The following is a 27,287-nucleotide window of genomic DNA, read 5'->3' as shown; positions in this document are numbered from 1 at the left end:
TTCCCTGCTTCCTCAACCCCTGGGCGGCGTATGCTCTTTTCTTGACTGCTTTACACTGGCTTCCAATTTGTTTCCAGGCTCAGTTCAAAATGCTAGTTTTATCCTTGAAAGTCCTACATGAGCTGTGCCAATGGGTGGCTCTGATGCCAGTGGGGCAATGAATCAACCCCTGGGTTTCAATCAGAACCAGTAAGAATGTTGAATGTGTTGTCCAAGGTGCTGAATCCGTTTTGGGTCTAGGTTTCAGCATTTGGAGATCTTACTTAGAGTTCTGATTGGACCTCAGAGTGGAAGCACAGCCCCACTGACTTCAAAGCCACCAGCCTCCACTGGTCTGTGCCCAGGGGCTTGTCTATACAGCTTGTTTACCCCGACGTAGCTGCACATATTCACATTTTTAGGACAGCGGTCTGTTTGCAGTAGTGTCGGGTTTTAACCGCGATAATGCGCCTATTCGCATTGGGATTTCTCCTCATTAAATATAAAGCCATTTTTTTCCTTTCAACAACCCTGTGAAGTAGGTCAGATGGATAGTCAGCAACTGGCTGAAAGCCACCCATTAAGCTCCATGGGCTGAGTGAAGACTCGAATCCGGGTCTCCCAAACCCTAGTCTTAACACTTTAACCATTACGCCACACATTGATTTTCATTTTCAAAGGTTTTTGTGAACCACCCAGGGAGCTTTGGCTGTTGGGTGGTATAGAAATAATAATAATAATAATAATAATAATAATAATAATAATAATAATAATAATGAAAGATAGCCACACTGGTCCATGGGGGGGGGGGGAATCCAAAATTCACAATTGGGCAATCCATTTATTAGGACCAACTCAATACTACAAAAATGTGCAAGCTTTTGAGTTCTCCACAACTCTTCATCACACTACAAAGAGCTCTGAAGCAGCCTTCCTCAACCTGGGGCGCTCCAGATGTGTTGGACTGCATCTCCCAGAATGCCCCAGCCAGCTGGCTGGGGCATTCTGGGAGTTGTAGTCCAACACATCTGGAGCGCCCCAGGTTGAGGAAGGCTGCTCTGAAGGAATCGAAAGCTAGCACTTTTCTGGCCATTTTGGTTGGTGCTAATAAATATATTGCCAATTTGTGGACTCTTTTTGGTTGTCTTCATTTGTTTCATTGTGACTTAATTTACTTCTTGTTAGCTGCCCTGGGAACACGTTGAAGGGCCTCTGTATGTATTATAAGTCAGGTAAATAAAATAAATCAGTAACGCGCTGATTCCCTCAGAAGCGGAGGAGGGGCGGGGCTTTGTAAGCCGCTCTCCCGCCCAAACTTCAAAGGGACGGGTGGGCGGGGGAAAGAGGAGAGACGCGACCCAACCGAAGCTGAGCGCGAGAACGGCCGCCAATCCACTCCTCCAGCTCCGTCGCCTGAGCAACAAGTCCCGCCCCCAACCGTCGTCAACGTCCTCCTCCCTCCGACAGCGCGTCTTTCCTCATTTCTGACGTTAGAGTTTAAAAAAAGAAAAGGGGGAAAAAAAGCCCCACTGCGCAGGCGCACTTCGAAAAGGAAGCGTGCGGCGACGGAGGAGGAGTAAGTGAGGGTTTGCGTGAAGGCGATTAATGCACCCGTCTATGGCGAAGGGGTGATTTCAACCGCCTTTAATTTGGGGCAGGGGGTGGGAGGAAAGAGAGGGCATCCTCTAGCTCCCTAGATCTGTTGGACTACAACTCCCATCATCCCCAGCCACTATGGCCGTTGGCGGGGGGTGATGGGCGTTGTAGTCCAGCACATCTGGGAGGGGGCGCCCTAAACCAGTGGGAGAGGCTGCCCTAAGCCAGCCTTTCTCAACCTGAGGCGCTCCAGATGTGTTGGACTACAACTCCCAGAATGCCCCAGCCAGCTGGCTGGGGCATTCTGGGAGATGCAGTCCAACACATCTGGAGCGCCCCAGGTTGAGAAAGGCTGCCCTAAGCCATGGCCTGTCAGCCCATCTGCCCCTAAATCGCTGCCTGCTATGGGAAATGGCCTGAGCTATCCAATATTGGCCCTCCTTAGAGTAGACTCATTGAAAAGAATGGGACTTTAGTTAGTCCTGACTAGTCAATATCCCATTCATTTCAATGGGCCTACTCTAAGGAGGGCTAACATTGGATACTTCCCACTGAGTCCTGACTATTGGTCCGTGGGTTCAGTATTGTTTCTACCAGCCTGTCAGCCTGATCCCATAGCTTAAATTAGGTGCTCAGATGACTTCGCCCATCTCTGTTGCTGACAGTGGAGGCTTTTCCCCACCTTTTTTTATTTTAAAAAAAAGCATAATTGCCTTTCTAGGGGGTGGGATGGGGAGCACAGGTGACTTCTTAGTTGTGAAAAGCTGCATAAAAAATCTCTAAAAGAGTGTGCATGGTATATCAATCTATTAAACAAATAAATTGAAAAGCACAAGAGCTCGGAATCATAGAATAGCAGAGTTGGAAGGGGCTTACAAGGCCATCGAGTCCAACCCCCTGCTCAATGCAGGAATCCACCCTAAAGCATCCCTCACAGCTCAGAGTTACAGGAAGCCAGATTCTGGCTGGATATCAGGAAAAACTTCTTGACTGTTAGAGCAGGACGACAATGGAACCAGTTACCTAGGGAGGTTGTGGGCTCTCCCACCCTAGAGGCCTTCAAGAGGCAGCTGGACAACCCTCTGTCAGGGATGCTTTAGGGTGGATTCCTGCATTGAGCAGGGGGTTGGACTCGATGGCCTTATAAGCCCCTTCCAACTCTACTATTCTATGATTCTATGGTGATATAAAATTTGACATAGGGAGACAATAGAGGAAGGTAAATGAGAAAGAAGATGCATTTAGGGAACAACCCTGTGCATGTTTGGACAGAAAAACGTTCTGCAACTCTCTGCGTGCTCCAACCAGCTATGCTAGGAACTGTAGGGACTTTTTCTGTCTGAATATGCGCAGGATTGAGCCCTATGTCTTGAAAGTAATGTGGTGATAGAGATAGGTTTGTCTGTTGCCCTCTGCACCTCTTATTTTGAAATGGGGCGGATGACGGGAGTTGTAGGACTTGTTTCTGTCTGAACATGCACAAGATTGCACCCTTAACTGAAAAAAATGGTTTCTTTGAATGTTAAGCAGATTGTTTAATGTCTCTCCTTTTTTCTTTTTCTGCTCTTTCCAGACCATGCAGGGGGAACAAAGTCCAACTGCTTCCCTCATTGACAGAACCATCAAGATGAGGAAAGAAACGGAAGCGAAGAAAGTGGTCTTAGCGTGGGGACTCCTTAACCTGTCAGTTGCTGGCATGATTTATACTGAAATGTAAGCTGGACAAACTAACTCAACTGTATTACATCCTTAATGAAACTGGTGGCGCGTGATGGTCAAGTGGGTGTTCAGTGGAGTTGGAAAAACCCCAACTCACAATTTAATTGGTCTTATTGGTGTGATGGATGGGTGCTGGGTTCAGGATACAGGTGAGTTGAGACCTTCCCTCACAGACCACGTTTGGAGGAGAGAACTTGGGAAATTTATTATATGGCCAGTAGTGGATTTTTAAGACCAAGGTTTAAATGACTGTTGGTTCAAATGAGGTTCTTCTTGGGCGAAATGATGGTCTCCCTATAATATCTTTATTATGAGGGCAGGTTGGCTGAACTGTGTGGATAATTTGAGCTTTCCATTGTAAATAACAATAATAGATGGTGTTCCCATGTTGTGAGGTTATGAGTGACCTTTGTACCTCTATCTTTCTAGGTCTGGAAAACTAATAAGTTCCTATTACAATATTTCATGCTGGTTGCTATGGTATATTGGTGAGTACTTTGGATTTGGTTCAACTAAGAATCTCCAGAGGAAAGTAGAACTTAATTTAATAGACTGAGGATGTCCCCATTTGAGACTTTTTGGAGTGAGTTGGTGATCCTCTTTGGGTTTGGATCACCCGCTGCAGCTCTTTGGCGTTTATTGCATATCCATTCCCCTACTCAGTGAGCATGAGATGTGAGGGTTCAACAACCCCTTAAACAACATTCATATAGCTGCAAAACAGACCATGGGTTACACGGGGGCTGTTTAAACCTTACATAACCCATGCTCGCTGGTTTGCATGACACGACAACCCCGAATGGGGTTTGCATTTTCAAATTGGCAACCACACATATTCTGCATGCACCACAGCCTCACTGTAGGTTAAATAACCTACCATGGGGTGTTGTGTTGTGAGAGCAACCTCTGTTTAGCTTTTTTTTGCTGGGTTTTAAGTTGCCTTGTCCATATGTTTGCTATCCATCCAACTACAAATCCAGCCTAGGCTGCAGACACCACACTGGTTCCCTGCAAACCCGAGGAGCTAGCCTCAAGGATACAGACTCCTTCAGCACATTTCTGCTGCAAATTCCCCCTTTTGTTCCCATAAACATACTTCACAGTTATATGCACGCTGTTGTCTACTAGGGCCAGTGCTGACTGTGATCCGATTGTTACAAACTGCTATCTTGTATTTTATTCTAGAACTTGCGCTTGCATCGTTGTTCAGCCTCAATGCCTTATTTGATTTCTGGAGGTACTTTAAATATACTGTGTCCCCAACCAGCTTGGTTATGAGTCCTGGACAACAAACCCTCCTGGGGTTACAGAATGCAGGTGAGCGTGGTCTGTCAGTGCTTTGAAGACAACTGTAATTCTCATTAGCTGATCCTCCAAAATGTTTGGCACACCCATGCAAACACAGGGTAAATGGAGGTGACATACTGTTCATACTCTTATGATGATGATGTTGATGATGATGATGATAATATAATAATAATAGTAATATATTTCTTACCCACCTCTCCACTTGGATCGAGGCGGGGAACAACAGCGAATATAAAACACATAAAAACTGATTAAAAACATAGTATACATGATTTTATGAACCACCCAGAGAGCTTTGGCTATTGGGCGGTATAAAAGTGTAATAAATAAAATAAAATAAAAATGAAAACATCCTTAAACCATCCTAAAAACATTCATGTATTTCATAGATTGTAATAGGATGTCAGGTATACATTTTACCTGTAATTGTGTAGGGTGGAAGCAACAGCTTGTTACCGCTTTTTTGCTTTCTCTGCACCATTTATTTAAAATAAATGTATCAGAATTGTGGAGTTGGAAGGGACCATGAGGATCATCTAGTCCAACCCTCTTCAATGTGCAGGAAAACCAGTTAAACCATCCCTGAGGAGTGGCTGTCCAGCCTCTTCTCAAAAACCTCCAGTGATGGAGAAGCCACAACCTTCATTTCTGTCGTTGGAGGCTCAAGTAGCCGCCACGGCTCGGAGTGCCTTTTACCATCTTCGGTTGGTTCGCCACCTGGGCCACGGTGGTACAGGCATTGGTAACCTCAAGCCTGGATTACTGCAACGCGCTCTATGTGGGGCTGCCCTTGAAGCTGCTCCGGAATCTGGAGCTAGTGCAGAATGCTGCAGCTCGGCTGTTGTCTGGAGCTGCCCCTTTCCAGCATGGAACTCCTCTGCTGAGGGAACTGCACTGGCTGCCTATTCGCTACCGGGCCAGGTTGAAGGTTCTTGTACTTGTGTACAAAGCCCTAAACAACTTGGGACCAGGATACCTGAGAGAGCGCCTTCTCCCCTACCAACCTGCCCGGTCACTGAGGTCATCCGAGGGCCTGCTCCTGGTGGTTCCACCTAGATCCATCCTCCGATTGGAGTCCACCAGGGGAAGAGCCTTCAGCGTGGTGGCCCCCCTCCTATGGAATTCCCTGCCTCTGGAGGTCAGGCAGGCTCCGACCTTGTACTCCTTTCGCCACATCCTGAAAACATATTTATTCCAAGAAGCCTTTCTTTAACATACAGCCTTGGATTTCTGTTTTCGCTTCTTTTAAATTTTGTTTTAACTGTTTTATTCTGTTTTTATTTTCATTTTATCTTGTACTCCATGCCAAAAATTTTCAATGGGGAGCGGTATATAAATATTCTAAATAAATAAATAAATAAATAAACCTCCGTAGGTAGACTGTTCCACTCTTGTACAGCTGTTACTGTCAGGAAGTTTTTCCTTATGTTTTCCTCAGTATATTAAGATCTTGTGGAACATGTTAGTGATGTCGCTGGTAGAAACTCTTCCGTTTGTAACGCTCACCTTTGTAACGAGCCTGGATCACTGTTAAGTTCGGAATTGATCCTGCGCTTAGGAGCATGCGCTGTCTGCGTCTAAACCAGCGGTTCTCAACCTGTGGGTCGGGACCCCTTTGGGGGTCGAACGACCCTTTCACAGGGGTCACCTAAGACCATTGGAAAACACATATTTCCGATAGTCTTAGGAACCGAGACATTTCATTTATTTGAAATTAGAAATAAATATTTCACAATATATAATTACATATTGTTTTTGTGATCACTATGCTTTAATTATGTTCAATTTGTAACAATGAAAATACATCCTGCATATCAGATATTTACATTACGATTCATAACAGTAGCAAAATTACAGTTATGAAGTAGCAACGAAAATAATTTTATGGTTGGGGGTCACCACAACATGAGGAACTGTATTAAAGGGTCACGGCATTAGGAAGGTTGAGAACCACTGGTCTAAACCATGCCATTCCTGTGCATGCAATCAGGAAGGGGGTACATAACATCGGGTCGCATGCCGTCATGATGCACTATATGTTTCCAAACCACAGTCCCCAAGATGCACATTGATATTGCTCATGTGCAAAACCTCATAAATGCAGGATGAGCTTTCGTATTAAAGGAGAACTCTTGCCCGAGCTAACGTGAGTGAATTCGTTATGTCGCAAGGAAATAGCGAATTCACCCGGAGTAATAATGCCTCGAAGACTGCTTCTTTTCTGCTGCTCCTCTCTGTTTTTGAAAGTGTGTTTCATTTCAGCTGTCCAGACTACTCCGCCGCGTGCGTTGGTGCTAAAGAAGACTCCGCCTTCCCCGCCCTCGCCTCCCATCCAGGGGCAGAGTGTGCTGAGCTATAGCCCTTCCCGCTCACCTAGCGCCAGCCCCAAATTTGCCACCATGTCTGGCTACAGTCCTCAGCTTCAAGGTGTGCCTGGCAGCAGTGGTTCTTACAGTGCTGCTGTGACTTACTCCCCGGGCAGCAGCTACAGCAAGGTAACAATCTTTTTCATTACGCTCTTCTCTTGTGTAAAACTAATTCGCATTTCTAAAGTGTTCTTCCTTTAGTGCTCTAAGGACATCAGAAGAGCCCTGCTGGATCAGACCAAAGGTCCATCTAGTCCAGCACTCTGTTCACACAGTGGCCAATCAGCTGTTGACCAGGGACCCACAAGCAGGACCCAGGTGTAACAGCACCTTCCCACCCATGTTCCCCAGCAACTGGTGTATATGGGCTTACTGCCTCTGATACTGGAGATAGCACACAACCATCAGGGCTAGTAGCCATTGATAGCCTTCTCCTCCAGGAATTGATCCAACCCCCTTTTAAAGCCATCCAAATGGGTGGCCATCACTTCATCTTGTGGTAGTGAGTTCCATGGTTTAACTATGCACTGTGTGAAAAAGTCCTTCCTTTTATTTATTTATTTATTTATTGCATTTCTATACTGCTTAATAGCCGGAGCTCTCTGGGCGGTTCACAAAAATTAAAAACATTCAAAGTATAAAACAACAGTATAAAACCATAATAAAAAATACAATATAAAAGCTCAACCAGATAAAAACAGCAGCAGTGCAAAATTACAAATTTAAAAAACCAAGTTAAAATTTATTTATAGACTGTTAAAATGCTGGGAGAATAAAATGGTCTTCACTTGGCGTCTAAAAGCATATAATGTAGGTGCCAAGCGAACCTCCTTAAGGTGCTCATTCCACAGCCGGGGTGCCACAGCAGAGAAGGCCCTGCTCCTGGTAGCCACCTGCCTCACTTCCTTCGGCAGGTGCTCACTGAGAAGGACCCCTGAGGATGACCTTAGGGTCCAGGCAGGTACATACGGGAGGAGGCATTCCTTCAGATAGCCTGGCCCCAAGCTGTTTAGGGCTTTAAATGTTAATACCAGCACTTTGAATCGGGCCCAGACCTGGACTGGCAGCCAATGAAGCTGGAAAAGGTCTGCCGTGATGTGGTCTCGTTGGTCCGTCCCTGTTAGTAACTGGGCTGCCCTGCTTTGTGCCAGTTGAAGTTTTATCTGTCCTGGATCTCTCACCAACCAGCTTCATGGGATGACCCCTTTGGGTTCTAGTTATTATGAGAGAAGGAGCAAAATGTCTCCCTATCCACATTCTCCGCACCATGCATTGTTTTGTACAGTCTGTGTGCTGTGTATTGGGGTGCCTGGTACGGAAAAGAGGCGCTTGTGTTCACACTGAGCTGAATTAGAAACGTGCAGCTCATCCCCTTAGCTGCTTCTCTGTTCTAGCTCTCTCATGTGTTCAGCTGCCTCCCAGTACGCGAGCTTCTTCCTTTGCAATTCAGAAGTAGAATTTCTTCGAAGGCTTCTTGCTTTGGGCTCCTTGCCTCTCTGCCATCTGAGATCTACTATAAGCCTGGATCAAAATGCCAGTGTTTAAAAGTCTGTACTGCCACCGGGGTTAAGGTGACCATATGAAAAGGAGGACAGGGCTCCCGTATCTTTAACAGTTGCATAGAAAAGGGAATTTCAGCAGGTGTCATTTGTATATATGGAGAACCTGGTGAAATTCCCTCTGCAGGAGCTATACTAGAGTGACCAGATTTAAAAGAAGGCAGGGCACCTGCAACTTTAACTGTTGTGATGAAGAGGGAATTTCACCAGGTTCCACATATATACAAATGACACCTGCTGAAATGTCCTTTTCAATACAACTGTTAAAGATACAGGAGCCCTGTCCTCCTTTTCATATGGTCACCCTAACTGGGGTACTACACCACTTCACGACTAGACAATTAAGTAGGGTGACCCTATGAAAAGGAGGACAGGGCTCCTGTATCTTTAACAGTTGTATTGAAAAGGGAATTTCAGCAGGTGTCATTTGTATATAGGGAGAACCTGGTGAAATTCCCTCTTCATCACAACAGTTAAAGCTGCAGGTGCCCTGCCTTCTTTTAAATCTGGTCACTCTAGTATAGCTCCTCCACCTTTAACTGTTGTGATGAAGAGGGAATTTCACCAGGTTCTCTATATACACGAATGACATCTGCTGAAATGTCTTTTTCTATGCAACTGTTAAAGATACAGAAGCCCTGTCCTCCTTTCTATATAGTCACCCTAAATTAAGCATAAATGGGGAGAGATTCTTCAGTCACCTTTTTACAAATTCGGGGGGGGGGGAGTCTATTTAATGTCTTGACAAGGCTGCAGGAAGGGACTGGTTTCAAGTGGGAGGGTGTTGGATATTTTGATAACCTCATCATTATCATTTTTTAAGCTACTGATTAGCTTCTTGAATCAAGAGAAGGGCCTCTTTAAAATTCAAGGGCAGTTTAATGGAAAGGATGTACTTTTCTAGAACATAACCTGCTGCTGGAGACAGAGAAAGGAAAGGAAAGAAACCTTTGAGGGGCAATGAGGCTATAGAAATTTATTTCCTGGCTCGAGGTAAAAGTGTACTCTGAGTTTTAATCCAGAGCTGGAAAAGACTTGGATCATAAGAGTGGAAGTTTTTCATTCTTTTTGTTTGCCCACCAACAAGAAAATGGGGCCCATTTGACACTGCTGATTTGAAGCTTTGTGTCTTTGTATAACCTTTGTAAACCGCCCAGAGAGCTTTGGCTATGGGGCGGTATATTAACTAAATAAATAAATAAATAAAAATAATATTTATACTGCTTCATAGCCAAAATTCTCTCGTCTCTAATGTCGGATGCGGTGCCAATCATTTGTGTTATGAGTCTGCCCGTGCTTTGAGATCTTCTGGAGAGGCCCTTCTTTCAGTCCCACCATCTTCAGAGGCACGCTTGGTGAGAACGCAGTACAGGGCCTTCTCGGTGGCTGCTCCAGTGCTTTGGAACGCAATTCCCGGGGAAGCTTGGCTGGCTCCCTTCTTGATGGGCTTTCGGAAGCAGGCGAAAACTTCTTTGTTCCAGGAGGCCTTTGGAGAGTAATTTGGTCCTCCATCTATGTTAAGGACTTGTAATTTTGTTGTGTATTTTAAATGTGTGTTTTTTACATTTCTTTTCCTAGGTTTTCATGGAATTGTTTTATATGTTATTGTAAAGCGCCTCGATGCCAGAAATGGTGAGGTGGCGCTATAAAAATGCTTTAAATAATAAATAAATAATAATTGGGTTTTACAATGTATGTTTTAAACTTTGTAAGACCGCCTTGAGGCCCAGTATTGGGCAAAAGGCGGGATACAAATAAATTGTAGACTCATAGAATAGCAGAGTTGGAAGGGGCCTACAAGGCCATCGAGTCCAACTCCCTGCTCAATGCAGGAATCCACCCTAAAGCATCCCTGACCGATGGTTGTCCAGCTGCCTCTTGAAGGCCTCTAGTGTGGGAGAGCCCACAACCTCCCTAGGTCACTGATGCCATTGTCGTACTGCTCTAACAGCCAGGAAGTTTAAATATAATAATATATACAGTCAGGAAATAAATATAATAATAACAATATGTCGTTCCTCCGCACAGGCGTCGCCTTTCAGCCCTTCCTCGGGGACTTGCGCCTATCCCACCAGCATTGGCCCAGTGGATAGCAGTGGAGTGAGGTCACGGTACCGCTCTTCGCCCACCGTCTACAATTCCCCTACTGGCAAGGAAGACTATATGAACGACCTGAAGTCCCTTGACCAGTTCCTTCGAAGCGAGGAAGAGAAGCAGCACCGAGTCCAGCTGGGTAAGCAGTGCTGCACCTCACTCACGGGGCGTTTTTGGACGGAGCGTGAACAGATAGATGCCTGCGACTTATTTGCCGGCCGGCCTCCGTCATCTGTGTATTTCTGATTGGATGGTTACAGGCAGCTCCGACTCTAGCTCGCCTTCCAGCAGCCCCACTTTCTGGAATTACAGCCGCTCCATGGCAGACTACGCGCAAATGCTCCGGAAATTCCAGTACCAGCCTGCCTGCCGGTCCCAGGCCCCCTCGGCCCACAAAGACGAAGCTGACTTGAGTTCCAAGCAAGCTGCAGAAGAGGTAAACAGGACATTGACAAAGGGAAAAGCCAGCTGGTTTTGGCAAGGGAAAAGCCAGTGTGGTGTAGTGGCTAGAGTGTCGGACTGGGAGTCCGGAGATCCGGGTTCTAGTCCCCACTCGGCCGTGGAAACCCATGGGGTGATGTTGAGCCAGTTACAGACTCTCAGCCCAACCCACCTCACAGGGTTGTTGTTGTGAGGATAACATGGAGAGGAGGAGGAGGAGGATTATGTATGCCACTTTGGGTTCCTCGCAGGAAAAAAGGCGGGATATAAATGCAATAATAAATAAGGATAATTAAATACATTAAATAAATACATTACATTGTAATGTTGCATCTAATGTACACATACCTAAAAGTAACACCCACTGGCTTTGGATAAATATGCCCAGAGCTGCATATGCCAGGTTATCTGAAGGAACGCCTCCTCCCGTATGTACCTGCCCGGACCCTAAGGTCATCCTCAGGGGTCCTTCTCCGTGAGCCCCTGCCAAAGGGAGTGAGGCAGGTGGCTACCAGGAGCAGGGCCTTCTCTGCTGTGGCACCCCGGCTGTGGAATGAGCTCCCTAAGGAGGTTCGCTTGGCACCTACATGATATGCTTTTAGACGCCAGGTGAAGACCTTTTTATTCTCCCAGCATTTTAACAGTCTATAAATACATTTTAACTTGGTGTTTTAAATTTGTAATTTTGCATTGCTGCTGTTTTGATCTGGTTGAGCTTTTATATTGTATTTTATAGTATGGTTTTATACTGTTGTTTTATACTTTGAATGTTTTTAATTTTTGTGAACTGCCCAGAGAGCTCCGGCTATTGGGCGGTATAGAAATGTAATACATACATATATAAATAAATAAATAAATATGATAGGAACATAAGAAGCTGCCTTATACTGAGGGCATGTGTACACCACGCTTATATCCCAGGGTCGTCCCTGGATCGTCCCTGTGCATCCAGATGGCTCACAGGGGATCTTGGGAGCAACTCAGGATGACCAGGAACATTCCCTGGAATATCCCTGGAGCCATGGAAAACCCTTTTTTCCCATGGTTCTGGGACCATCCTGAGGAGCGTGGGCTGCTGATCCCGGGTCGTCCCTTCCTCCCCACGAGTAGCGAGGCTCTTAAAAAGGACACGGAGCTGCGCGGGGGCAATCCATGCCCATCGCTGGGTGGGGAGCGGGTTCAGGTTTGTTTGTTTTTAACTCACTTTTGTGGAGGACCGCAATTGCGCTCCTCCTCCTCCTGAAGGGGAAAAAATGGCGGACGCAACATCCCTCTTTCCTTCCGGGATGTTGCGCAGCCGTCAAGACGGTGGGGGAGGATCACGGAAGCAGGTCAGTCCGTGATCCTCCCCCCTCCCTCCCTCTACACCAGCCTTCCTCAACCTGGGGCGTGCCAGATGTGTTGGACTGCATCTCCCAGAATGCCCCAGCCAGCAGAGCTGGCTGGGGCATTCTGGGAGTTGTAGTCCAGCACATCTGGTGGGCCCCAGGTTGAGGAAGGCTGCTCTACACGCTTAAGTGTAGACATGCCCAGAGTCAGACCCTAGGTCCATCTAGGCCAGCACTGTCAACACTGACTGGCAGCAACGACTCTCCACGGTTTCAGGCAGGAGTTTTCCCAGCCCTGCCTGGAGGTGCCGGGATCGGGACCAGGGAACTTCTGCATGCAAAGCAGGTGCTCTTCCACTGAGCCACTGCCTCTCCCAAAATATCGTTTTTGGAGTCTTATGACGGGGTTGTTACGTTTCAAGAACACCGTATGATACTTTGTGAAACCCTTTCTACCCGCTTCCTCTGCATGGAGTTGTCGTTCTTAAGCCTGCTCTTTTTCTGGCACAGGTCTGGGCACGAGTGTCAATGAGCAGACAACTGCTCGATCATATGGACTCTTGGACTGCTAAATTTAGAAATGTGAGTTCTGTCATCGGCCTTTGTAATCACTTCTCTGAATGGGTTTTGTTGTTGTTGTTGAAGTTTGACTTCAGGATAAGGAGCCAACTTAAGCTATGGAGGGATGACCCAGCTCATTCTCTGGGCCACAAAGAAATAGTCTGCAGGCCCGTGACACAGACCTAAGGAAATCTGGCTTTTGTCCAGTAAGTTGCCTGGTTGCCTGGTTACTATCAAGATCACTTCAAAGTGATCTTGATAGGCTGGAGTGCTGGGCTGAAAACAACAGAATGAAATTTAATAGGGATAAACGCCAAGTTCTACATTTAGGAAATAGAAACCAAAGGCACAGTTACAAGATGGGGGATACTTGGCTCAGCAATACTACAAACGAGAAGGATCTTGGAATTGTTGTAGATCGCAAGCTGAATAGGAGCCAACAGTGCGATAGGGCTGCAAGAAAGGCAAATGCTATTTTGGGCAGCATTAATAGAAGTATAGCTTCCAAATCGCGTGAGGTCCTGGTTCCTCTCTATTTGGCCCTGGTTAGGCCTCATCTACAGTACTGCGTCCATTTCTGGGCTCCACAATTCAAGAAGGACGCAGACAAGCTGGATCGTGTTCAGAGGAGGGCAACCAGGATGAACAGGGGTCTGGAAACAAAGCCCTATGAAGAGAGACTGAAAGAACTGGGCATGTTGAGCCTGGAGAAGAGAAGATGGAGGGGAGACATGAGAGCACTCTTCAAATACTTGAAAGGTTGTCACCCAGAGGAGGGCCAGGATCTCTTCTCGATCCTCCCAGAGTGCAGGACACGGAATAACGGGCTCAAGTTAAAGGAAGCCAGATTCCAGCTGGACATCAGGAAAAACTTCCTGACTGTTAGAGCAGTACGACAATGGAACCAGTTACCTAGGGAGGTGGTGGGCTCTCCCACACTAGAGGCTTTCAAGAGGCAGCTGGACAACCATCTGTCAGGGATGCTTTAGGGTGGATTCCTGCATTGAGCAGGGGGTTGGACTCGATGGCCTTGTAGGCCCCTTCCAACTCTGCTATTCTATGATTCTATGATCACATTAATTTCTGGAATTCCATCTTTTCCCGCAAACAGTCTCAGGCGACTTAACAATTATTAAAATAATAAAAGTTTATTACAAACCACACGTGCATGGTGGCAGTAGTGGGTCAGTGCACACTGACTAATTTCTCTTCTTCCTGACTTCTTTTTTAAGATTATAATTAACAGCTTAAATAAAGGACGAGGAAAATAGTAGAAACGTTTGTGCAACTGCTGCTGAAAATTGTTTTCCTCAAGTAGTATAGAGTTCAAGCCTGAAAACCAGACCATGCCACGCTGGATTTCTAGAAGAAGTTAATTCCAATCTTGCTTTAAAATTTATAATAAAGTCTTGAAAGAAGAGTAGCAACCTGAAAGACTGCCCTTGGCCATGTGAGCCTGCCTGGTTTTTAAGATCTTCTGGAGAGGCCCTTCTTTTGAGACCCCCTTCAGTGCAAAAGAGGGCCTTCTCTGTGGCTGCTCCCTGGCTGTGGAACTCCCTGCCAAGGGAAGTTCGGTTCGTTTCCTCCCTACTGTTCTTCTGCCAGCAGGGAAAAGCCACTTTATTTAAGCAGGTTTTTGGTGTGGAAGCCAGCTGTTGGGTTGGAGGCTGTTTTTACTGTTATCTTTGTGTGTTTAATTGTGTTGTTTGTTATTGTTTTTAACAAGTTTTGTTAGCGATTGTAAGCTGCTTTGAGTGCCATTTTTGGTAGAAAGGCAGGGTATTTATTTATTAAATTTATATACCGCCCCATAGCCGAAGCTCTCTGGGCGATTTACAGAAAAAACGGGGGGTACAAGTCAATTAAATAAATAATATTTTTAAGTCTGCATTTGTTCACAGTTCAAGGTAAAAATGTTAAGAGATGAGAACAGTGAATCCTTATTTCATGTCCTTTGTTGAAGGTCATAGTAGTCAGAGATACTGTGACCGTTTAAAGCCAAATAATAAAGAAGTGATTGTCCACTTTTGTGTACAACTGACAGTAAGTAAAGGTGTGATTAAGACTTCTGAGATGGAATTGGACAGCTGGATATGGTTGCTTTGTCCTGTGGCTATTTTTATCAGTGCCTGCAAAAAGCCAGACGTATTTCTTCTTCTGGAACTGAAAATGTTGCTAAAAATTAGTTCTCATTTCAACTAGTGATTAGGTGAAGAAATAGAAGCACTTTCCCCCCCAAATACATTGGAGTTGGGGATCTGGGGAGAGTCTGTTCATTCTGTTGCACTCAGTACCTGATTGTCATTTATAACATTCTCATTTCTTGCTGCTTGTGTCCCTTATGGGTTTTTGGTTTGTCCCTCCCTTTTGTCTTTCAGTGGATTAATGAGACCATTTTAGTGCCTCTTGTTCAGGAGACTGAATCTGTGAGCACTCAGCTGCGGAGAATGGGATGTCCAGAGCTGCAAATTGGAGGTACGATGTCCGTAAAAGCTAAGCGCTGTAATCTCTTGTACTCGGTGAAATATCTAGACCTAAGAAACAAAAACTTAAGTAGCCACCACGGCTCAGAGTGCCTTTTACCAGCTTCAGCTGGTTCGCCAGCTACGGCCTCTCCTGGACAGGGATAGCTTGGCCACGGTGGTACAGGCATTGGTAACCTCAAGATTGGATTACTGCAACGCGCTCTATGTGGGGCTGCCCTTGAAGCTGCTCCGGAAGCTGGAGCTAGTGCAGAACGCTGCAGCTCGGCTGTTGTCTGGAGCTGCCCCTTTCCAGCATGGAACTCCTGTGCTGAGGGAGCTGCACTGGCTGCCTATTCGCTACCAGGCCAGGTTGAAGGTTCTTGTACTTGTGTACAAAGCCCTAAACAACTTGGGACCAGGATACCTGAGAGAGCGCCTTCCCTCCTACCAATCTGCCTGGTCACTGAGGTCATCCGAGGGCCTGCTCCTGGTGGTTCCACATAGACCCATCCTCCGAGTGGAGTCCACCAGAAGAAGAGCCTTCAGCATGGTGGCCCCCCTCCTATGGAACTCCCTGCCTCTGGAGGTCAGGCAGGCGCCAACTTTGTATTGCTTTCGGCGCCTCTTGAAAACGTCATTATTCCAGGAAGCCTTTCCTTAATGACCTGCCACGGTTCACTGTACCTTTTGCTTCTTTTAAAATCTACTTTAAAGTGTTTTATTCTGTTTTTATTTTATTTTATCTTGTACACCGCTCCGAAATTGTCAATGGGGAGTGGTATATAAATAAATAAATAAATAAATAAATAAATAAATAAATAAATAAATAAATAGAGAATTTAGCAGCACTGTAGCAATGAGGGGAAATGGCCCTCTGCTTTAATCACTTGGTAATATCTTGGAGTTCTCAATGCTGCGAGAAAAATAGACCATGCCATAACAGCAATTTTGAAACATTTCCCAGAAATGGGAAAGAGTTTGAGGACCTAGCATGGCTTGGCAAAAAGACCTACATGCCTGCTGCATAGCAGCCCTCTGTACTTTTTACTGCCACCACTGGTGACTACAGTTCCCATGATGCCTTCTGCTGTGTGTGAGAGAAGTGTAAGGATTCCTTCGGCAGTTAGGACAGCTTTCATTGTTCTGTACCTGCTGTAACGCAGTAGCTCTGTGGTGCTAACTATTATTATTTAATTGTGTAATTTTCAAGTGTGAACTCACTCTCAAAGTCCTCTTTTGCTCATAATTGGGGTAGAGGTAGAGCTGGGATTAAAATGGAGTGATCTTCTGGGGCACCAGGCAGATAAATTTGCATATTTTTGTAGCAAAATATAACCATGTGAGACAAAGGAAGTGAACAGACATTACCAGAGTTTCCTCCTGGACCTTTGAGGGTTTTCCTGTCTAGAGGGCTTATAATCTTGTGTTTTTGCAGAGGCCAGTATCAGTAGTTTGAAGCAGGCAGCGTTGGTCAAAGCTCCACTCATTCCTACCTTGAACACAATAGTGCAGTACCTGGACCTTACACCAAACCAGGAATATTTGGTTGAAAGGATCAAAGGTAAATCACTTCGGCTATTGGGCGGTATTAAAATGCAATAAATCAATAAAATAAAATAAATCGTCATCTCACAGAGTGAAGGAGTTTGTGTGCCTTTCTTTGAATTGGTTGTAATTAACACCTTATTAGCAAAGGCTTCTATTGCATCTGCAAGATCTCTGTCCTTGAAAGAGGTTGGCGCTTCAGACAATAATTATACAGAGTAGCAATACAGCACTTAATGTTGCTATTGATGAAGTTTTCTTTATGTTGAAACCAAACATCATAGTCTAAACTTTAGAACAGGTAGTGGCGGTGGTCTTCTATTATTAGAACTGCCCCTTTTGCTACCCTGGTAACTTATCATTATATGACACTGAAGCTTCAAGTATTGTATCTTTTTAGCCCACGTGTGGAGGTTTGAGGCCTACAGAGGCAAGGTGATAAAGACAGGCTTTAGAGGCCTGGAGTTTTTCTGTTGGGAGAGGGTATCCCTGGGAGGAGGAGTTTCATTTCTCCAGTTAAGAGTCATTTCTTCAAAGCTGGAAGAGTACTTTCTGTTTTGGGGGGAGAGTGTATAAAAAGAGAGGAGAAAGCCAGCCAAAGAGAGCGACAGAAAAGACCAGAATGTGAGGAAGGAGCAGAAAGAAGCAGCCTGAAGAAGTGTAGGTGCAGCTTAGCATAAAAGAACTTGTGTTTTTGCAACTTTTATTTTTGTTTAATGCCTTTGTATCACTCAGCTCTTTTGACTAAATTCCTTTAATTGTAATTTGCTCATTTTAATATGTTAGTAACCTGTTGTGTTAAACCTAACGGGTCTGGTTTGCGAATCACCCCACATGTACAGCCTGAACCCAGTGTTACTGGGAAGGGGACGATAAAAGAAGGGAAGTGGAAACTGTAAGAAGACAAGAGATCCTTAAAGAGTTGCCCAAAGGGTCCAGGACATAGAAGGAACATTGACATCATGGGTGGGCAACTGGTGGCCCTAGTTTGGCCTACATTCTCCTCCTCCTTTGGCTCTGTTAGGTAGGGCTGATAAATGTTTTGTAGGCCAAAACATCTAGAGGGCCGCCACTTCTTTAGACCAACAGCGAGCTTAAAAGTGCTTCGAGCTGGTTTATGTTTTGCTTGTTTGTCTGCCCGTCTTGTGTGGCTCCATCCGTGGTGTGTATGGGTTGCATGGATTGCTTCATCGGTTGTTTCCTCCACGCCTGCCGCAAAATAACTTGTTATACATTTCTGCCAACTCGCAGAGCTTTCTCAAGGAGGATGCATGAGCTCATTCAGGTGGAATCGAGGCGGAGACTTCAAAGCCCGCAAATGGGATACTGATTTGCCCACAGATGCTGCGGTAAGTCTTGTGTGTCGTCTGCTATGAATATGCTCCGTTAAAGCTCCGTAGTTGCAGCACTGAGAAGCCGGATGTATTTCTTAACTTATTTGGTCCTTTTGTGCTTAAGCGACGTTATGTGCGAAATGTATCTAGTTCATTCTTGGGTGTTTCCGTCATACAGTCTTTTCTGTTGAAGTCTACGCCGATTGCTGACTAGGCTATATCAGATCTATCTTGTAGGTTTTTTTGTACGCATTTTAAGCTACTCTTTGGACCATCACATTTTCAGATGCAAATCATCATCATCATCATATTTTTGATCCCTCATACCTTTTCCACTAGACCACACTGGGTTTTTTCCCCCCTTTTGATCCCTGCAACCCAAACTTGTAGGATGAGTTAAAGTTTGAGGCCATTGTAGGCACCCAACCCATATCAAGATTTGAAGTGGTGACTCTGCTGCATTGCAGCTAGCAACAAACTGAAATTTGATCAGAAAAGCTGTTCATATTTTGAATTCGTGCTTTAGCCAGGATCAAACCAGGAAAGGGGTTTGGCAGCACCTATTTGGCTAATATGCTGTGGCTGCACAACCCTGCCACGTGCGCCAAACTAAGTTTGTTCAGTGTTTGTTGGAAAGAGCTCTCTGTGCATGCAAATGGATGTGCAAAGAGTTCCTACATGTGAGGAAGGAACCAGATTGCTATGTAGGGCTAGCCTCCATGACCTCCTTCATGGGCTGAAGTAGGGGTGTGCACAGACCCCCCGCTCTGCTTCATTTAAAGATCCGCCATTTCCGGAGCGGGCCGCTCCGCCCCGCCCCCACTCCGCCTGTGCCCACTCCGCTCCGCTCGGAGCTCCGGATCCGGATCGGAGCTCCGGACCGAGGACGGAGGCAGGTAAGGGAGAGGAGGGCGGGGGGGTTACCGGGCCCTGCGGCGACGGCGGCAGAGCCCGGTAAGGGACCAACGGGGAGGGGAGGCCTTACCTGCCTCCGTCTGCGGGTCCGTCGCCGTCTTCAATTGAGCCCGTGGTTCCAGCAGGAAGTCTGGGCCGCAGTGCGGCCCAGACTTCCTGCTGGAACCACAGGCTCAATTGAAGACGGCGACGGACCCGCGGACGGAGGCAGGTAAGGGAGAGAAGGGGGGGTTTACCGGGTCCTGCCGCTGTCGCCGCATGGGCGACAGTGGCAAGGCCCAGTAAACCCCACTTACCTTTCCAGCGGAGCTCCGGATCGAGGTGAAGGATCCACCTTCACCTCGATCCTCTTCACCATGCTCCGCCGGCCCCCCAATCCTCTTCGCCTCCGCCTTAAGGGCAGGCGAAATCCCCCCGCTCCGCTACTGCTTCTACGCTCCTAATCGGAGCGGAGCACATGCCTAGGCTGAAGGGTCTGAGATGGGTGCTAAACTGCTTTTCTTTCTCTCTCTCTCTCTCTCTCTCTCTCTCTCTCTCTCTCTCTCCCTCTCCCTCCAGATCATCATGCACGTGTTCTGCACATACCTTGACGCCAGGCTGCCACCTCATCCAAAATATCCTGATGGCAAAACCTTTACCTCCCAACATTTCATTCAAACGCCTGATAAGCCAGGTAATGGAGTTCTTTAAAACTTTTTATTTAGTTAGTTATTGTATTTCTATACTGCCCAATCCTCGATGCTTTCGGGGCGGTTCACAAAAATTAGAACCATCAAATACAATTTAAGGTATAAAACGAACCACAATATAAAAAAACCACGATATAAAAGCACAACCAGGATAAAACCCAGCAGCAATGCAGAGATTTACACGGATTTAAAATACAGATTCAAACCAGCGAAGTTAAAAGACTCAGATGATATATTGTTATAATACTGGATGAGTTTCCCCCCCCCCTCACTGAGTGACTCAGGTACACACGCAGAGGCTGTGATGGGCATGTGAAGCTCCATGCAAGCAGGGGTGCCTCTTCTTGGGTGGAGCTAAGTCTTAAAATCTCTTCGCTGGCTGCCAATTAGTTTCCGGGCGAAGTACAAAGTGTTGGTCATGACCTTTAAAGCCCTACATGGTTTGGGTCCAGGTCACCTGCGGGATCGCCTTCTCCCGTACAATCCACCCCGCACACTCAGGTCCTCCGGGAAGAACTTCCTTCAGCCAGCCAAAACTAGGTTGACAGGTATTACCCAGAGGACCTTTTCCTCTGCTGCTCCCAGACTGTGGAATGGCCTGCCGGAGGAGATTCGTCAACTGAACAGTCTTTTAGCATTTAAAAAAGCAATAAAGACTAATCTCTTCTGGCAGGCCTATCCGTTGGAATTTTAGGATGTTTTTAGGACGTTTTGAAGATGTTTTAATCATTTATGGTATGTTTTTAATCACTTTTTAATGTGTATTTTATATCATGTTTTTATACTGTTTGTTTTATACTTTGAATGGTTTTAGTTTTTGTGAACTGCCCAGGGAGCTTCAGCTGTTGGGCGGTATAAAAATGTAATAAATAATAATAATAATAATAACAACAATAATAATAATAATAATAATAAATAATGATGATGATGATGATGATGATGCACATTGGAGCCTCACAAAACTTTGTTTAAAAGGCACATAAAGCTTTCAGGCGAAATATGAATTTCTAATCCACAGACATTTCAAACGAGAACTTGTTTTGCATCTATCAGAGTGGCATCAACCCTCCACACTACGAACTTATTTACCAGCGACAAGTCTACAATCTACCCAAGGTAGGGATGCTGTGGTTTCTCACGGATTCCTCCAGAGCAGTGAAAAAACACAGAGACGTGGCTGTCGTTGAAAGCTGTTAGGGAGGCCTCCGGCGGGTGGGCGTTTGGACCATGTGCAGTAATGAGATATTCCCATGTAATCTATTCCCTGACCTTTTGAGATGTCGTCTGTCCCAAAAGTTGCAGTGCATAGTGCTGGTCTCCATTAACAAGGCTTGCCAGATGTCTGCCGTTATAAGAGACAAGTGGGACATGCAACAAATTTGGCAGTGCGAAACACTCTTCTTCAGGGTGACAGCCAGCCATGCCCTTCTCCGGGATAGTCTATTCTGTGTTCCCGCTGCACACACACACACACCCCATAGTCAGCCAACATTCCCTGGCCAGTAAGTCTACTCAGTCTTCCTTAGGCTGTCTTGGGTCCCCTCCTCCCTAAACTGAACATGCTCCTCTGAACTGGAGCGTGTTCAGAGTTGGGCAACCAGGATGATCAGGGGTCTGGAAACAAAGCCCTATGAGGAGAGACTGAAAGAACTGGGCATGTTTAGCCTGGAGGAGAAAAGATGGAGGGGAGACATGAGAGCACTCTTCAAATACTTCAAAGGTTGTCACACAGAGGAGGGCCAGGATCTCTTCTCGATCCTCCCAGAGTGCAGGACACGGAATAACGGGCTCAAGTTACAGGAAGTCAGATTCTGGCTGGACATCAGGAAAAACTTCCTGACTGTTAGAGCAGTATGACAATGGAACCTAGGGAGGTTGTGGGCTCTCCCACCCCCGAGGCCTTGAAGCAGCAGCTGGACAACCATCTGTCAGGGATGCTTTAAGGTGGATTCTTGCCTTGAGCAAGGGGTTGGACTCGATGGTACAAGATAAAATGAAAATAAAAACAGAATAAAATTTAAAAGAATTTTTAAGCAAAATTTTAAAGAAGCAAAAACAGAGATCCAAGGCTGCATGTTAGAGAAAGGCTTCTTGGAATAAAGATGTTTTCAGGAGGTGCCGAAAGGAGTACAAGGTTGGCGCCTGCCTGACCTCCAGAGGCGGGGAATTCCACAGGAGGGAATTATGTGGTGGTCTGAGAGATAGGAGGGGAAAATACCTGTTTAAGGGGCATCTGACAGTCTTACAATCCACCCCCTGTGTCCTTGTCCGTTTTCTTGCCACAAACACTTGTGTGTATTGGATTATGCCGGAGACTTAAGAGATTCATTAAGGTTGCATTTTTAAACATGCCTGGGACTGTACCCTAAGTCTTTGTTGCATTAGAGTTTGCATTAAGTGTCCATTTTTTTCAAATAGTATGCATATCCCATCTATAGGTAGCCCAGTGGGTTGAGGCCGTGTGCACTTTGCGACAAAGTAATGAACATTTTGCCCCAGAGAAGCTCAACTTCACGACCTGAATAATTTGAGCTGATACTTTATCTTGCGGCTTCTCTAGCTTATTTATAGCTATGGGAAGAAGCCAAGACGCTATGCAGCACGCTAAGTACTTATTCTCAGGGAAGCTGAGATCCTCAGGTTGTTCCATGGTGCAACAGATTATGGTGTTTCTCAAATATGTATTCGAGCAAAGTTCAGCCACTTCCTTTAACAGCTCATAGCAGTTTAGGGCTAAAAGCAAAAGTAAGAAGACGGAACAGAACTTGTCAGTCTGAATCTTTGCCATCCGACCACCAGCCCCGTTCATCTGTTCTTACTCATTTCCTCTCTAACTTTAGGGCAGAAACAACTTGTTCCACACCTTGCTTATGTTCCTGTACATCATAAAGTCTAAAGAGTCTGGGATGCTTGGGTAGGTATGAGGTCCTTTATAGCCCTGTACTCAACCCTAACTTGATATGCTTCTGTTTGGGAGGAGAGGAGCAGGTAGGCCATATTGCCAGCACTTCTGTTTCAGCAAATCTTTGTAATGTGCTCAGTGTTTGCATCTCCTCCTGTGTTTGAATGCTCCGGACATCTATGCTTGCATCCTGGTTAGGCCTCATCGTGAGTATTGCGTCCAGTTCTGGGCACCACACTTCAAGAAGGATGCAGACAAGCTGGAGCGTGTTCAGAGGAGGGCAACCAGGATGATCAGGGGTCTGGAAACAAAGCCCTCTGAAGAGAGACTGAAAGAACTGGGCATGTTTAGCCTGGAGAAGAGAAGATGGAGGGGAGACATGAGAGCACTCTTCAAGTACTTGAAAGGTTGTCACACAGAGGAGGGCCAGGATCTCTTCTCGATCCTTCCAGAGTGCAGGACATGGAATAACGGGCTCAAGTTACAGGAAGCCAGATTCCGGCTGGACATCAAGAAAAACTTCCTGACTGTTGGAGCAGTACGACAATGGAACCAATGACCTAGGGAGGTTGTGGGCTCTCCCACACTAGAGGCCTTCAAGAGGCAGCTGGACAGCCATCTGTCAGGGATGCTTTAAGGTGGATTCTTGCATTGAGCAGGGGGTTGGACTCAATGGCCTTATAAGCCCCTTCCAACTCTACTATTCTATGATTCCATGATTCTGTTCTTGTGTTTATCTGGCTCTGAAACTAGTATCTATTTGCCTATTAGAACTATCTTTGTGCTGCGAGTGGGGTGGGGGGTTGATGATGCTAGAAATGATATGGTCCCTGCCCAGAGGGTTGATCCCATCACATTTGAGCCTAATCTAACCAAGAAGGATACTGCACTATGAAAGCGGTATGAAAACGGTATATAAACAGCAGGAGCCACGCTACTGCTTTATAGCGGTATTGAAGTGCACTGGCAACTGTTGGGGCTCATTGACACAGACCACATACCGCTTTCATACTGCTATATCCTGCTTGGTGTGGCTCCTGCCTTTTATATACCGCTTTCATAGTGCAATATCCTGCTTGGTGTAGATTAGACCTCAGATGGAGCTGGCACATTCATTCCTAATACGAAGCATAGAAGTTTCTTAAATGCTGTGTATGGAAAGGATCTGTGGCTGCAATGAAGTACAACGGACGTCTAAAACTTAAAAGATGTCATGAAGATGTGTCTTCATGCTCAATAGTCTCTCTTGAGGGTTGGACTTCTCGATGTGATCCATGGGGACAAGATTGGTTTGATGCTATTATGCTTTGCCTAATGAAAGTTTCGGCGGCAGCACGTTGGCCGTGTCGCTTTCCAAGAGCAGTCATTGCACAGAAGTCACACGTCCAGCTGACTTGGCTAGTTTCATGATTTCTGCTCAAACTATTTTCGCAGGTTTTGTAGCCTTTCAAGCTGTACCTTGCAAGCAGACCAAAATTAGCCCTCGCTTTTCTCTTCTCTCGCTGCCATGCCCAAAGCGGTGGTTGGAACCTGTTTTCTTAGTATGTAAAGGGATGGGCGTGTAGCCATATTAAATGCTCCTGTAGAAAACGCAGTGCAAGGCTACGTCTTAGCAACGCCCTGCCTTTCAAGGCCATGCAGGTTTTGCCTTTTGTTTTGTTTTGAATACGGCTGAGACACATACATTGTTTTACCAAATTAATTAGACCAGAGCCTGCACGTGATCCGGTCTATTCAAGTTTAAGCCCATTACTTGAATAGGGCCAGAAGAAGCAAATGCAATTAGGAAAACTGAGCAAATGAGCCTTTTCTTCTTCAGTGGGATTCCCTTCTATCCCATCTCCTGCCATTATATGTACGCACCATTGAACTATTTGGAAGTAGACACTGTTGGCAGCAGGCTAGCAAGCTAAATGGGTGGATTTTTTTAATGCTACTCATTCCTCTTCGTTCCTGGGATAAAATATCCAAACTTCTCATTACCTAAGAAGTAGAAATATTTATTCAGGCTTTTTGGTGCTATTAATCTGAGAATAAGCTTGTACCGCCCCTGAAAAATGGATACTGGGCCCTAAGCGTTTGAAAAGCTTCCCCCCTCCCTTGCCAATTTAGAATTGTCCATTTCGTAAGAACAGAACTTGGGCCATTCTGGATCAGACCAAAGGTTTATCTAGGTAGAGAGAATTTTGGAAGGCTTTAACTTCAGTGATGCTTTTAAAAACTAATGTGTCCCTTGATATAAAATGTGTAAACTGTGTTTGCAGGCGTGTCAATCTCGGCTTATCCGGTGTGAACGTTCTGTGGATTTTTGGAGACTAGCTGGTTTGCCAGTCGCTGGGACAGAACTCATGTTGGACATGAAGATCAACACCTCCACCTGTTGGGTGAAGAGGATTCAACAACTTGGTGGATTTACTGTCTTGAAAAACATGGTTTGGATATAAAGCGAGGGATTTACTTTATTTTTTTTTAAAAAAAAATACTGTATTGGACTAATACGAAATACTTTTAGCATTGAAAAGTCGAAAGGTTTCTGCGTACAACTTTACTTGAACATCATATCGGGAAACTGCCATCATTTCTGGATGAACTGAATTCCTCATTGAGAGAGATCATCATTTTTACTACTTCTTCTAGACAGCAAAGCAGAAGGCAACTTGGAAGGGGCCTGATTTGTCACACTCCATCCATCTCAGGAGTTTCATATGACCCTGAACCCAAGAATTAACATTGCTCAATTGGAACTGAGTACCCAAACGACTGTGTGTGTGCTGCTTGCTGCTGCTTTGTATTACTAGAATTGAAAAAAATATAGCCACATCCGTGCATCCGAGTGCAAGGCCTTAAACCACACAGACACACAAAAATGAGAATTCTGTGGAGACCTGGTTCTGCTGGTCAGAAAGGTATGTTCCTGGCCTCTCTTGCATGTTAAGTGGTCTGATGCCCTCTATGTTTGGTTTCATTTCTTTTTTAAAGTGACGCTATTGTACCTACTCCAGCAACAACATTCTAGGTCTAATTTGCTCTGAGAATACTTGGATCAAAATTTTAAAGCCGAAAATAGCAGGTGTACCACAGGGCACTTTGAAGGTCTAGTCCGTATTGGGCCTGGCTGACTCCCTCAAGATTTTGAGCCAATGTTTTATTTTTTTAGTTTCAGACTTCCTGGTTTTAATGGGGATTGTTTTCTAGTGACTTAAAGAGACTTCTCTTCCTTTCTTCTGCACTGCACAGAAATAAAGGGATTGCCATTAGCCCATGAACCAGAGGGTTGGGTCTCCTTTCCTCCTTCTTAGTACCCGATAGCATGAAGTTCATTCTTGTAGGTCTCTTGTTATCACTCCAGCAAAGCTGCCGTGTGAGTCCTACGACCAAAACAACATTGACAGCTTCACCACCACCACCCCAGGTATAACAGGAGAAGAAGTGTTATTGGATGGATGTCCATTTCTTTGGATAACCTGCTTCAGATTTGTAATTAACTGGCTGTACACCATCTACCAGGAATGTCTCCTGTATGGGTCCTTATTGGCATGAGAAGGGTGCTGCTCCATTCATGTCTGTGGGGCCTGCAAAACAGACATTCCCAGTGGGTTATGGGCGTCTTGGTGGCAATATTGTTTTCTTGCCGATCTCCAGCAGTGTAAATAACTTTGTGCTTGACACCCTGGATAGGAAGTGGCCACTGAAGCGATTGTAACATGTTTTTTAAAAGTTGGTTTCCTGTGTAAACACTGCCCCCACCCCAGAAAAAAACACCCTTTAGCATATACCCCTTAGTACACAAGCATTTGACAGACATAACCGATTCTTTTAAACAGACCGTTTTCAGAGGGGAAAGTTCTTAACCATCAGCAGAAAATGCAATTCGTTTAATTACCTACACTCACCAAAGTCTAGCAAATCGCAGCCCTGTCTCTCTTGGCCGGAATACAGGCCTGTGAGGCCCACGACCCAGAAACGCTTCCCACTGATCTGGCTCAACATGCTTGACTTCCATTGTTGCCTTGACAATGTGTGATTGTACTCTGATTTTGTAGCTACTAGGTTTTGAAGTCCTGTCACTGTGACCGCGGTCTGTGTTTTGCATTTTCTCATCCGTGCCAGGCTCTCTTCGGGGAGCTGAGACCTTTGTTGATTTCTTGGTGCTAGCATTAAACGGATTGAATTTGGTTGGCGTTTGTATTGATTTGCACGTGGTCCACCATTTTGGATTTGAAACATTTGGGTTCCTCCACTTCCCATTCCTTCTGTTACTGCTTCACCTTTCATGCACCGGTTCCCTTTAAGGTACCACAAAGGTGAATTATTTCACAGCCTTTTGCTAGCTACAGACAACTGCCAGTCTCCCAAAATTCTGCCTGCCCACCCAATCCCGTGTTTGTCCAAGTAGTTTGTCCAGTAAGCTGCTTGCCGGCAACCATTCCTTCTGGGCCATATGCAAGTGGCGGACGACGAAGTTGACTGGACATCCACCGCCCAT

At 45.6% G+C, this 27,287-nt stretch overlaps 1 protein-coding gene across 1 annotated transcript; it reads left to right on the top strand.

The window, feature by feature from the left end:
- Positions 1-1,518: 1,518 nt before the first annotated feature.
- Positions 1,519-26,962, top strand: TMEM209 (transmembrane protein 209). The gene is made up of 15 exons (XM_063134577.1): positions 1,519-1,555; positions 3,149-3,288; positions 3,724-3,782; positions 4,480-4,611; positions 6,865-7,097; positions 10,556-10,760; positions 10,882-11,057; positions 12,901-12,972; positions 15,330-15,426; positions 16,852-16,977; positions 18,213-18,310; positions 19,769-19,883; positions 20,918-21,015; positions 22,740-22,813; positions 25,066-26,962. Exons 2-15 carry the CDS (start codon positions 3,152-3,154, stop codon positions 25,118-25,120), a joined length of 1,677 nt encoding a protein of 558 aa, XP_062990647.1. The 5' UTR covers positions 1,519-1,555; positions 3,149-3,151; the 3' UTR covers positions 25,121-26,962.
- The last annotated feature ends 325 nt before the right edge of the window (positions 26,963-27,287 follow it).

The sequence above is a fragment of the Elgaria multicarinata genome, chromosome 9 (genome assembly GCF_023053635.1).
Source record: "Elgaria multicarinata webbii isolate HBS135686 ecotype San Diego chromosome 9, rElgMul1.1.pri, whole genome shotgun sequence".
Taxonomy (NCBI): Eukaryota; Metazoa; Chordata; class Lepidosauria; order Squamata; family Anguidae; genus Elgaria; species Elgaria multicarinata.
Note: the sequence above shows the minus strand (reverse complement) of the source record. Positions and strands in the feature narration are given on the sequence as shown.

Bases quoted from the DNA above. Each gene is read 5' to 3' on its own strand.
- TMEM209 (XM_063134577.1), top strand. From the start codon at position 3,152: ATGCAGGGGGAACAAAGTCCAACTGCTTCCCTCATTGACAGAACCATC. The intron at 21,016-22,739 runs GTAGGGATGCTG...CTCTAACTTTAG, and splicing joins AAGTCTACAATCTACCCAAG to GGCAGAAACAACTTGTTCCA. The intron at 22,814-25,065 runs GTAGGTATGAGG...CTGTGTTTGCAG, and splicing joins AAAGAGTCTGGGATGCTTGG to GCGTGTCAATCTCGGCTTAT.